A 13,849-nucleotide genomic window follows, 5' to 3' on the forward strand; every position below is an offset into this window, starting at 1 on the left:
AGCCGCGGCCCAGAGGCTGAGCTGGAAAAAGGCCGGAGCTCAGGGGTAGCGAACGGAGACTGCTCAGCTGAGCATCACCCCAGCCCAAGCCCTCCGGCTCGCCTAGGCAGTGACAACAGGGACTGTGCTAAGAGCAGAGATGCAAGGCTGTGCCCCAGGCAGCTGGGAGGCCCATGGCTCAGCCAGGCTTACCGCACTGGCCGTGGAGGCTCTTTTACCAGAAGTGCTACCCACCACCCACCACCCACCCTCACCGAAAGCAAGGGAGGAAACCGAGGCCCTGTGGAATCGATGATTAAAATAATAACAATCACAAATACATTTGTACACACACCACCCATACCTGATTTATTTGGCCCTTCCAAGACCCTTATTGTCAATGAAGATGAGAACTTCAAAAACCAGTTATTCAGTTACCTGCAAAGAGTTATACCGTCTTTACCTTCTCACCGTGTGACAGAACACGACTTTGGCTTTTAGTTCGTGCTCTAAATTTGTCAGTAACTGATCTTATCTCGATTTCACTAGTTGCTTCCATGACTCTACTTTCAAATCTCTCCTAACCCCAAAGTTTGACTAGAATACCAGTTTTCTCTATATCCCTAAAATACTTAAGATTTTAAAACTCAAAGGTAACTATATATTTAGTAATTTTGTTGATAATAATGCCCCTGGCATAAGTCCATGATAGAAATGAGAAACATGCTCTTGCTGATGCTTTCAGTAGTAACCCTTTTAGAGGGCCTTTTATGAAATGTAGTGACCAAGACTGCCTTAACTTGACTCAAATTTAGAGGCCCCTGACCTCCCTCTGGCCTGCCCTTACACTATCCAGCGGCCTGATCAGGGAGTCCCTTATCTCCCTCTTCCTGTCCCCACTTGCAACATCCACTTGGCCTAATCAAGAAAATATTCTGAATCAAATGGCCCCAATTGCAAGCTTAATAAATTATTCACCCATTGCTAATGATCAACACCCCATCCTCCAGTGCTTTTCCCTACCCAACCCCAGACCTTAAAAACCCTGCTGGCCTTTGTTACAGTGGAGTTGAGTTCAGACTTAGTTTCTGGCCTCTCTCCTCTATTACAGTAAGCTTGAATGAAGTCATCCTTGCCTGTTAAACATTGTCCGTGCAATTTTTTGATGGTAGTCAATAACTCAATCTTCACATGCCCAAAACTAATTGTATCATGCCCTCCCAAAATCAGTTCCCCTCTTCCCACTACCCCCCTAAAGTTCCCATTGTGTAAAACCTGTCTTTAAATGCTCTTTTTCTGTAATGTATATGAACTCTCATCTCCCCAGGTAGATTGTTCATGGGAGACACGAATCAGGCCTTCCTTGTCCCTACTTAAGCCGAGCACACTGCTAACGAGAATTTACTTCAGAAATACTGGTGGAAAATGTTGCTGTATTAGGTAACTTTCTTGGGGTAAAGTAGGAACAGGTTGGAAGTAAAGCAGTTATCTTAGGTTAGTTGTCTTTTTCTTACTCCCTTGTTATGGTCTCTTTGAAATGTTCTTTTCTTTTATTTATTTATTTTTTTAATTTTTTTTTTCATACAGTTGATTTAAAAAAGAAAAAAAAGTTAAAAAACAAAAAACAAAAAACAAGGAAAAAAATATGTAGTGCCCTCTTGAGGAGCCTGTGGAGAATGCAGGGGTATTGGCCTACCCCACCTCGATGGTTGCTAACATGACCACAGACATAGGGGACTGGTGGTTTGATGGGTTGAGCCCTCTACCATAGGTTTTACCCTTGGGAAGACGGTTGCTGTAAAGGAGAGGCTAGGCCTCCCTATAATTGTGCCTAAGAGTCTCCTCCCGAATGCCTCTTTGTTGCTCAGATGTGGCCCTCTCTCTCTGGCTCAGCCAACTTGAAAGGTGAAATCACTGCCCTCCCCCCTACGTGGGATCAGACACCCAGGGGAGTGAATCTCCCTGGCAACGTGGAATATGACTCCCAGGGAGGAATGTAGACCTGGCATCCTGGGACGGAGAACATCTTCTTGACCATTACCTTCCCATTGCCTACTCCCCACCCAGCTCCTGGTCACCTGTATTCTAGATTCTGACTCTATGAGTATACCTATTCTAATTATTTCATAAAAGTGAGATCGCACAATATTTGTCATTTTGTATTTGGCTTATTTAACTCAAATGATTCTTCAGGGTTCTTCATTCATGCTGTCATATGTATCAGAACTTCATTCCTTTTTATGGCTGAATAATATTCCATTGTATGTATATACCACATTTTGTTTATCCTTTCATTGGTTGATGGACACTTGGGTTGCTTCAGTCTTTTGGCAGTTGTGAATAATGCTGCTATGAACATCTGTGTGCAGATATCTGTTTGAGTCCCTGCTTTCAGTCTTTTGGGTGTATGTTTAGAAGTGGGATTGCCAGGTCATATGATAATTCTATACTTAGCTTTCTGAGGAACTCCAAATTGTCTTCCACAGTGGCTGTACCATATTACCTTCCCACCAGCATTGTTTTACACTCTCACCAGCAATGAATATCTCTATTTTTCTACATTCTCTTCTACACTTGTGATTTCTATTTTTTTTATAGTAGCCATTCTAGTGGGTATGCAGTGGTTACCTTAGTGTGGTTTTCATTTGCATTTCCTTAATTGATAGTGATATTGAGCATCTTTCATGTGCTTTTTGGCCATTTATTCTCTTTGGAGAAATGTCTATTCAAGTCTTTTGCCCACTTTTTAAATAGTGTTGTCTGTCTTTTTATTGTTGAGTTGTTGGATTTCTTTATATATTTTGGATATTAATACCTTATTGGATATGTGGCTTCCAAATATTTTCTCTCATTGAGTAGGCTGTTTTTTTTTTTCACTTTCATGATAAAGTCCTTTGCATGAATGTTTTTAATTTTAATGAGATTCCATTTATTTGTTTGTTGTTGTTGTTGCTTATGCTTTGGATGTAAAGTCTTAAGAAACCACTACCTAGCACAATATCATGAAGATGCTTCCTTACATTTTTTTTTCCTAGGAGTTTTATAGTCATGTCTCTGATATTTAGCTCTTTGATCCATTTTGAGTTAATTTTTGTATGTGGTGTGAGATAGGGGTCCTACTTCATTCTTTTGCTTATGGATATCCAGTTCTCCTAGCACCACTTGTTGAAGAGACAGTTCTTTCCTAATTGAGTGGACTTGGCAACCTTGTCAAAAATCATTGGCTGTAGAAGTGTGGCTCTATTTCTGAACTCTCAATTTGATTCCATTGGTTTATATATCTATCTTTGTGCCAGTGCCATGCTTTTTTGACCACCGTGCTTTATAATAAGTTTTAAAGTGAGGATATGTGAGTCCTCCCATTTGGTTCTTCTTTTTCAAGGTGGTTTTGGCTATTCTGGGCCCTTTGTCCTTCCAAATAAATTTGATGATTGGCTTTTCTATTTCTGCAAAGTAGGCTGTTGAAATTTTGATTGGGATTGTGTTGAATCTAGAAATCTTTTTGGGTATAATTGACCTCGTAATGATATTTAGTCTTCCAGTCCATGAGCATGGAATGTCCTTCCAATTATTTAGGTCTTCTTTGATTTCTTTTAGCAAAGTTTTTAGTTTTCCATGTATAAATCCTTTACATCCTTGGTTAAATTACTTCCTAGGTATTTGATTCTGTTAGTTGCTATTTGTATTAGTTAGGGTTCTGTAGGGAAACAGAATCAATGAGAGATATCTATGAATATAAGACTTATAACAGTGTCTCATGCAACTGTGGGTATGCATGAGTCCAAATTCCATAGGGCAGGCAGCAAACTGGTAACTCCAATGAAGATGTTTGATGCACTCCTCGGGAAGCAAACGGGCAGCTTCGACAAACTTCTCAGGAAACGAACTGGCAACTTGGACGAACGTGTTCGAGGAACTCCTCAGGAAATGAACTGGCAACGTCAACAAATTCCTCACGAAACGCTTCACTGGTCAGCCGAAGCACTGGAGGTCCTCTGTCTGTCTAGCTTAAAAGTCTTCAGCTGATTGATTGGATTAAATCCAGCTAACTGCATTCTCTCATTGTGGAAGACACGCCCTTTATTGATGTCATCAGTCACAGCTGCAGTCAATTGACTGATGATTTAATAAACCAGCCTGTTGGTTTATTAACCAGCCACAAATGTCCTCGCAGCAACAGTTAGGCCAGTGCTTGCTTGACCACACAGCTGGGTACCATCACCTGGCCAAGTTGACACATGAACCTAACCATCACACTATTGTAAATGGAATTTTTTTTATTGATTTCTTCCTCCAGTTGCTTATTACTACTGCATAGAAACATTACTGATTTTTGCATGTCTAACTTGTACCCCACCACTTTGCTGAATTCGTCTATCTCTGGTGTCATGTCTAAGAACTCTTCTAGGTCCCAAAGCTTGCTTCCTCCGTTCTCTTCTAAAAGTTTTATGTGATTTATTTTAAGATAATTTTTGTATAAAGTATGACATTTAGGTCAAGGTTCTTTTTTTTGCTTGTTGATGTCCATTTGTCCCAGCACTGTTTGTTGAGAAGATTATCATTACACTATTAAATTACTTTTGCACTGTTGACAAAAATCCACTATTTTTGCACTGTTGCCACATTTACTGTGAGAATGAAGAACATTATCAGCAACCAGACTGTTGACATACCAGAAAATGTCAACATCATGTTGGAGGGATGCACAAGTATTGTGAAAGGCCCCAGTGGAACCCTGTGGAAGGACTTTTGTCACATCAACATAGAATTCAGTTTCCTTGGAAAGAAAAAGAAGAGGTTTCAGATTGACAAATGGTGGGGAAATAACAAGAAAATGGCTACAGTTGACAGTATCTGTCGTCATGTATAGAACACGTCAAGGGTGTTACACTGTGTTTCCTTTACAAGATGAGGTCTGTGTATGCTCACTTCACCATCAAAGTTGTTATTCAGGAGAGGGGTCTCTTGTTGAAAACCGAAATTTCTTGGGTGAAAAATACATCCACAGGGTTCAGATGAGGCCAGGTGTTCTGTATCTCAAGCTCAGAAGGATAAATTCATTCTTAAAGGAAATGACATTGAACTTGTATCAAATTCAGCTGCTTTGATTCAACAAGCCACAACAGTTAAAAACAAGGATATCAGAAGAACAATTCAGCAGGCTGATGAAAAAGATCTAAGAGTTGTCCAGCTATGGAAACAAGATGCCAGATAATTCCCAAGACCTTTTGTGTTATTTTAAAGATGCAATAAAATTCATCTGTTGAAAACAAAAGAATCAGTTGGCTCTATTTTTGTGGATCCATTCCTGGATTTTCTGTTTTATTCTGTTGATTTGTATGTCTATCCTATCGTGGGTTTGAGTTTAATTCCTGTTTTCTGACTAAACCTTGACTATTGCTTGTTAATAAACTCATACAGTGATGGAACTTTAAAATTTAGATTTTGGGAGATAACAACTGTAATAAAATATAACATTGAACCATGTCAGCCAAATAGGTTTCCTTGCTTGTTGTGTGTATCAGTAAAGAATAACAATACTTTACATTTTTGTTACTATCATTTTAATCATTTTGATGGCATCCTATTCCCATATATGTTAAAAAATTTGAATAGGAAACAGAATGTGAAGGAGATTTAAAAAGTATTTAAGTTTTTATCAAAGTGGTTTTAAAAAGTCGAATAATATAATGAACTTAAGTGAAACGCCACATCTACCACCCTCTCCACACCAAAGACGTTTCTCCCAGAGGATTTCTCAAGTCCCTTAGTCATTATTTCTCATTAGCTCCTTATTTATAGATGTTACTGTTATTTTTTGAATTAGTAATTTTAGATGTTTTCTTTGACTTCCTGTTATGAAAGAGGAAGATTTAGTCCTCAAACTAGTCACCCACTTCTCTTTCTAGCATCTTCCCAGTGTAACTATTTACATTATAAAGATTATGTAAATATTGATTACTATTGACTCCAATCATATACTATGAATACATGTCTTTTATTGAACAATTTTGTTTTTCCTAAAGTAAATTTTCTTAAAAAATAATTTACTTTGATTTCAATGTAATGCTCATTCATTCCTTCCAAATTCTTCAGCAGTACTGTAAGACTTTACGGAATAAGGCCAAACCTTTCCTTTCCCTGGAGATCCTAGAGCTGTCTTTATTGTCTCAGTCTATTGCACAATTTTTGTCCTGGACTTCTCTTTACCACTGTCCAGTGTTGAATCCCCTGTTTCCTGAATTCCCTGTCTTCTTTTTTCTTGGTTTATTACCTCATTATGAAGAATTACATCTTCCAGTAGCTTCATGAAGATGGAAGATGGGTGCACGGGAGGTATACTTTTGAGAAATATCTCTCAAAATGTCTTTATTCTATCTCCATATTTAATTGATAGCTTGCTGGTATAGAATTCTAGTTAAATTATTTCCTCCTAAAATTTTAAAGACATTACCCTCATGTCATCTAGCTTATAGTATTGCTGTTGAGAGGTTGAGAAACCATTCTTTTCTATTTCTTTCTTTTTAAAAATGAATATATAAACATAGGGAAAAAGTACAATATAACAAAAACCCATGTACACAGTGTCTAGTTTCAGCAAATCTAAATGTTGACCACATTTGCTTCATATCTCTTTCCTTTCCTTTTTAAGAAAGTGCTCTTGAAGCCCCTTTGTATTCCTTCCTGATATCTCTTAGACAAAAACGTTATTTTGAATTTGCTGTTTTATTTTTTCCTATATATATTTTAATATTTGTACTACATTTGACTATATCTATAATATTGTTTGCATGTTTTGAAATCATATAAATGAAATCATACTGTGGATATTATTGTGTAGCTTTTTTTGTTTCATATTATATTTCTGAGATGTATCCTTGTTGGTAATTGTTGCTATAGTTTATTCATTTTCAGCAGTGTATTGTATTCCATTGTAAGACTATATTAAAAATAGTTAATTTAAAATATCTTAAAAGTATAAAGTAGCTTTGGTATGAGGTATGAAAGTAAGTTTTTGTATATTTCAGACTATTTATTTACAACATTTTCTTATTGGGCTTAACAATTCCTAATTTAATAGATTAAGCTGATTATTTTACGTTCTGTAGGTGAGAATTAGCTGGCTTGATCTGGAGACTTAGTTGTAGTCAGCAATCATTGGGATCCCTGTCCCCATGACTAGGGGGTATGAAAGTAGTGGGTAGCCTGGGCTTCAGGGGCAGGTGATAAGGAAGATTGGTGGGGAGGAGCCAGATCAATATTTCTCACTCATATTTAGATGACCTAGCTTTCCATAAGCATTGGTGCAAGAGTTTAGCTGACTGCAACAAGTTAGAGGGAAGACAGTCCACACAAGATCATCCTCACTTCTGACACTAACTGCAAATTTGGAGGGTTCCCCAAACCACCTTCAGGTTTGAGAATTTGGTAGAAAGACTCACAGAACCGACTGAAAGTTGTTACACTCCCAGTTAACAGTTTATTAGAGGAAAAGAATGCAGATTAAAGTCAGCCACGGAAGAGATGCAAAGGAGAAGTACCAGATGCAGAGCTTCTGTTGTCCTCTCCCCGTGGAGTCAGAACTGCATTACTTTCTTGGATTCTGTGTGTGACAGTATACACAGAGTGTTGTCAACTAGGAAAGTTCACCCAAGCTCCATGTTGAGAGTTTTTATTGGGGGCTCCATCATGTGGGCATGATTGATTGTCCACGAGGCGGATCTTAGTCTGCAGCCTCTCCAGAGGTTGACTGATATTGATGACCCAAAGCCCCTACTCGAAATCACATTGTTGGATTATCCGGTGACTCGAGGCCTTTAGGCAGAGATACTCCTATCAGGCATGGCATTTCAAAGGCTTAAAGATTACCCTTGGAGGATGAGGACAAGGGCCAGACGTCTTTTGGGGCAAGTTTAAATTCTTTACTACAAATTGGGAAGTCTCATGTCCTCAGATAAGGGGCTCAAGTCAGTCCCAAAGCTCCACAGAGACCATGGAAGGCATGCTTCCACATTCTGATCTTGGCTTCATTGCTTTTGTGGAATGAAGGTGGGCATAAGTAAGACAGTATGTCTCTAATGTAAATTCTCACCTGACCTGAGCTTTCTTTCGCCATTGGGCCACATAGTTTCTTTTCATTGTAATGGTAATTTAAAAATAGTGTAATTTATTATTCATCTCACCACCATTTAATTATTGTCAATGAGAAACTTTCTGAACAAAGTGAAGTAAAACATGATCAAGAACTGTGTTAAGCCTGATTTGACCAAGACAGTGGTTCATATTTGTAACTAAACCATTAGTTTTCCCTTAGTGGCCAAGAACAACAACACTGAAGGGCCTGGTGGTGGCTACTAGTCGTTTATTCACTCACTCATTCCTTCCACATACTATTCAGGGAGTGCTCATTACATGCTAGTCTACATACTGGCTATAGAAAGATGAACAAGATAATCCATCATGGTTTAGGAGACAGGCATAAACACCATTTATTGCAGCAGAATGTGAGAGGCACTAAGTGTGATTTCTTCGGATTAGGAGCTCTTTCACTTTTAGCAGTTAGCTTGGTTCCCAGTCTACCCATAAGTGTTACATAGCACATGGTAATTACCTAAGTACTTTCTCTACTTCCCTGCGACATTTATGCCATCCAGTCTCTATAATAAGCACCACTGTTTTATTTCTAAAAGAGCTGCATTTTCAGACTATTAAAAAATTATCAGTTATGAATTTGTTTTGAGACCTTTTCTTGGGAAGAAGTATGTCTATCTTAAGATCTACGTTCAAGTGTAAGTTTGGATTTTTGTGGTTGTGTTGTCCAGGACAGGCATTAGTCTCATTTTTTCTCTTTAACTTTGTATCTGATGTTTAGTATATTTATAAATAGAGATATGTTTTACTTTAGTAAGTTTATAGTTTTATACGTGTTGGACAAGGATAGGAAAAATATGATGATTGCTTTGAACAAGTTTGAATTTTCTTTTCACTCTTTATAGATTATTTTGAAGAAATGAAGGTTTAAGGACAAGTTACCTAACCAGATTAGAAGATGGGATCGAACAGCAGCAGGATCAGTGATCTTCCTAAAAATGAGTATTTAAAAAAGTTATCAGGCACAGAATCTATCTCTGAGAATGACCCGTTCTGGAATCAGCTTCTGTCGTTTTCTTTCCCTGCACCAACTAGCAGGTAAGAGATTACCTGGAGATTGAAAATTGGTATAGAAAGCCTCATGAACTTCTGCGGTATGATCATTTTATTTTATATTTCCTGATGTTCTCATATCACTCTCTTCTTGTCTGTCATCTCTCTCTCTCTATTTCTCTCTTTCTGCCATGCATGTGCCAGTAGAAAATCCAAAAGATATGAAAGTAGGAAATAAGTTTTTCTCTTGTCCCTGTCCCACATTCAACCACCTCCCTTCCCTTCCATGAGTCAGGAAATGCAGGCAGCATCTACAAGCTGGAAAAGGCAAGGAAACAGATTCTCTCCTAGAGCCTCCAGAAAGAAATGAAGTTCTGCTGACACCTTGCTGAGTCCACTGAGTCCACTGTCAGATTTTTCACCTGCAGAACTGTAAGATAATAAAGTTGTGTTGTTGTGCAGGACTAAATTTGTGGTAGTTTGCTTCAGCCAGCAGCAATAGAAAACTAATACATGTTTTGAGATAAAATTCTGATGCCATGAAATTCATCCCTTTAAAGTATGTAATTCAATGCTTTTAGCATTTTCACAGAATTGTGCAACCATCTCCACAGTCAATTTTAGATTATCACCCCCAGAAGAAACCCTGTACTTACTAGCAGCCATTCCCCATTTCTCCCCAAACTCCCCAGCACTAGTTAGTCACTAATCTACTTTCTGATTCTATAGGTTTGCCTATTCTAGGCATTTTATATAAGTAAAACCATATAATATATCGTTTTATGTGACTGGCTTCTTTCACTTACCAAAATGTTTTCAAGGTGCATCCATGTTGTAGCACATTATCAGTACTTCATTCCTTTTTTTTTTTTTATCTTCATTTTATTGAGATACATTCACATACCACGCAGTCATACAAAACAAATCGTACTTTCGATTGTTTACAGTACCATTGCATAGTTGTACATTCATCACCTAAATCAATCCCTGACACCTTCATTAGCACACACATAAAAATAGCAAGAATAATAATTAGAGTGAAAAAGAGCAATTGAAGTAAAAAAGAACACTGGGTACCTTTGTCTGTTTGTTTCCTTACCCTATTTTTCTACTCATCCATCAAAAACTAGACAAAGTGGAGTGTGGTCCTTATGGCTTTCCCAATCCCATTGTCACCCCTCATAAGCTACATTTTTATACAACTGTCTTCGAGATTCATGGGTTCTGGGTTGTAGTTTGATAGTTTCAGGTATCCACCACCAGCTACCCCAATTCTTTAGAACCTAAAAAGGGTTGTCTAAAGTGTGCGTAAGAGTGCCCACCAGAGTGACCTCTCGGCTCCTTTTGGAATCTCTCTGCCACTGAAGCTTATTTCATTTCCTTTCACATCCCCCTTTTGGTCAAGAAGATGTTCTCCGTCCCACGATGCCGGGTCTACATTCCTCCCCGGGAGTCATATTCCACGTTGCCAGGGAGATTCACTCCCCTGGGTGTCTGATCCCACGTAGAGGGGAGGGCAGTGATTTCACCTTTCAAGTTGGCTTAGCCAGAGAGAGAGGGCCACATCTGAGCAACAAAGAGGCATTCGGGAGGAGGCTCTTAGGCACAACCATAGGGAGGCCTAGCCTCTCCTTTGTAGCAACCGTCTTCCCAAGGGTAAAACTTATGGTAGAGGGCTCAGCCCATCAAACCACCAGTCCCCTATGTCTGTGGTCATGTTAGCAACCATGGAGGTGGGGTAGGCGAATACCCCTGCATTCTCCACAGGCTCCTCAAGGGGGCACTACATCTTTTTTTTTTCCTTGTTTTTCTTTTTTTTTTTTTTTTAACTTTCCCTTCTTTTTGAAATCAACTGTATGAAAAAAAAGTTAAAAAGAAAACAAACATACAATAAAAGAACATTTCAAAGAGACCATAACAAGGGAGTAAGAAAAAGACAACTAACCTAAGATAACTGTTTAACTTCCAACATGTTCCTACTTTACCCCAAGAAAGTTACCTAATATAGCAACATTTCTGTGAACTTGTTCCTACTATATCCATCAGAAATTAACAGACCATAGTCATTCCTGGGCATCCCCAGAACATTAAATAGCTTATCTGTTCTTCTTGGATTATTGTTCCCCCTTCCTTAATTGCTCTCTATTGCTAGTTCCCCTACATTCTACATTATAAACCATTTGTTTTACATTTTTCAAAATTCACATTAGTGGTAGCATATAATATTTCTCTTTTTGTGCCTGGCTTATTTCACTCAGCATTATGTCTTCAAGGTTCATCCATGTTGTCATATGTTTCACGAGATCGTTCCTTCTTACTGCCGCGTAGTATTCCATCGTGTGTATATACCACATTTTATTTATCCAGTCATCTGTTGAAGGACATTTGGGTTGTTTCCATCTCTTGGCAATTGGGAATAATGCTGCTATGAACATTGGCGTGCAGATATCTGTTCGTGTCACTGCTTTCCTATCTTCCGGGTATATACCGAGAAGTGCAATCGCTGGATCGAATGGTAACTCTATATCTAGTTTTCTAAGGAACTGCCAGACTGACTTCCAGAGTGGCTGAACCATTATACAGTCCCACCAACAATGAATAAGAGTTCCAATTTCTCCACATCCCCTCCAGCATTTGTAGTTTCCTGTTTGTTTAATGGCAGCCATTCTAACCAGTGTTAGATGGTATCTCATTGTGGTCTTAATTTGCATCTCTCTAATAGCTAGTGAAGCTGAACATTTTTTCATGTGTTTCTTGGCCATTTGTATTTCCTCTTCAGAGAACTGTCTTTTCATATCTTTTGCCCATTTTATAATTTGGCCGACTGTACTATTGTCATTGAGTTGTAGGATTTCTTTATATATGCAAGATATCAGTCTTCTGTCAGATACATGGTTTCCAAAAATTTTTTCCCATTGAGTTGGCTGCCTCTTTACCTTTTTGAGAAATTCCTTTGAGGTGCAGAAACTTCTAACCTTGAGGAGTTCCCATTTATCTATTTTCTCTTTTGTTGCTTGTGCTTTGGGTGTAAAGTCTAGGAAGTGGCCGCCTAATACAAGGTCTTGAAGATGTTTTCCTACATTATGTTCTAGGAGTTTTATGGTACTTTCTTTTATATTGAGATCTTTGGTCCATTTTGAGTTAATTTTTGTGTAGGGGGTGAGGTAGGGGTCCTCTTTCATTCTTTTGGATATGGATATCCAACTCTCCCAGCCCCATTTGTTGAAAAGACCATTATGACTCAGTTCAATGACTTTGGGGGCCTTATCAAAGATCAGTTGGCCATAGATCTGAGGGTCTGTCTCTGAATTCTCAATTCGATTCCATTGATCTATATGTCTATCTTTGTGCCAGTACCATGCTGGTTTTGGCAACTGTGGCTTTATAATAAGCTTCAAAGTCAGGGAGTGTAAGTCCTCCCACTTCGTTTTTCTTTTTTAGAGTGTCTTTAGCAATTCGAGGCATCTTCCCTTTCCAAATAAATTTGATAACTAGCTTTTCCAAGTCTGCAAAGTAGGTTGCTGGAATTTTGATTGGGATTGCATTGAATCTGTAGATGAGTTTGGGTAGAATTGACATCTTAATGACATTTAGCCTTCCTATCCATGAACATGGAATATTTTTCCATCTTTTAAGGTCCCCTTCTATTTCTTTTAGTAGAGTTATGTAGTTTTCTTTGTATAGGTCTTTTACATCTTTGGTTAAGTTTATTCCTAGGTACTTGTTTTTTTTAGTTGCTATTGAAAATGCTATCTTTTTCTTGAGTGTCTCTTCAGTTTGTTCATTTCTAGCATATAGAAACATTACTGACTTATGTGCATTAATCTTGTATCCCGCTACTTTGCTAAATTTGTTTATTAGCTCTCGTAGCTGTGTCGTCGATTTCTCAGGGTTTTCTAGATATAAGATCATATCATCTGCAAACAATGACAGTTTTACTTCTTCTTTTCCAATTTGGATGCCTTTTATTTCTTTGTCTTGCCGGATTGCCCTGGCTAGCACTTCCAGCACAATGTTGAATAACAGTGGTGACAGCGGGCATCCTTGTCTTGTTCCTGATCTTAGAGGGAAGGCTTTCAGTCTCTCACCATTGAGTACTATGCTGACTGTGGGTTTTTCATATATGCTCTTTATCATGTTGAGGAAGTTTCCTTCAATTCCTACCTTTTGAAGTGTTTTTATCAAAAACGGATGTTGGATTTTGTCAAATGCTTTTTCAGCATCTATTGAGATGATCAATTGATTTTTCCCTTTTGACTTGTTAATGTGTTGTAATACATTGATTGATTTTCTTATGTTGAACCATCCTTGCATGCCTGGAATGAACCCCACTTGGTCATGGTGTATGATTTTTTTAATGTGTCTTTGGATTCGATTTGCAAGTATTTTGTTGAGGATTTTTGCATCTATATTCATTAGGGAGATTGGCCGGTAGTTTTCCTTTTTTGTAGCGTCTTTGCCTGGTTTTGGTATTAGATTGATGTTAGCGTCATAAAATGAATTAGGTAGTGTTCCATTTTCTTCAATGTTTTGAAAGAGTTTGAGTAAGATTGGTGTCAGTTCTTTCTGGAAAGTTTGGTAGAATTCCCCTGTGAAGCCATCTGGCCCTGGGCATTTATTTGTGAGAAGATTTTTGATGACTGATTGAATCTCTTTGCTTGTGATGGGTTGGTTGAGGTCTTCTATTTCTTCTCTGGTCAGTCTAGGTTGTTCATATGTTTCCAGG

At 38.3% G+C, this 13,849-nt stretch overlaps 1 protein-coding gene across 4 annotated transcripts in view; it reads left to right on the forward strand.

Moving 5' to 3' along the window:
- DYM (dymeclin) overlaps nucleotides 1-13,849 on the forward strand; it is a 448,453-nt gene that overhangs the window by 15,126 nt on the left and 419,478 nt on the right. For all 4 annotated transcript variants that reach the window (XM_037805588.1, XM_037805586.1, XM_037805584.1 and 1 more), the window contains one exon: nucleotides 8,976-9,168. In XM_037805588.1, coding sequence (XP_037661516.1) covers nucleotides 9,029-9,168 — 140 coding nt within the window. In that variant the 5' untranslated portion in view covers nucleotides 8,976-9,028. Of the gene's footprint in view, nucleotides 1-8,975; nucleotides 9,169-13,849 lie in introns of those variants that run through there.

This window comes from Choloepus didactylus, chromosome 16, assembly GCF_015220235.1.
Source record: "Choloepus didactylus isolate mChoDid1 chromosome 16, mChoDid1.pri, whole genome shotgun sequence".
Lineage (NCBI taxonomy): Eukaryota > Metazoa > Chordata > Mammalia > Pilosa > Megalonychidae > Choloepus > Choloepus didactylus.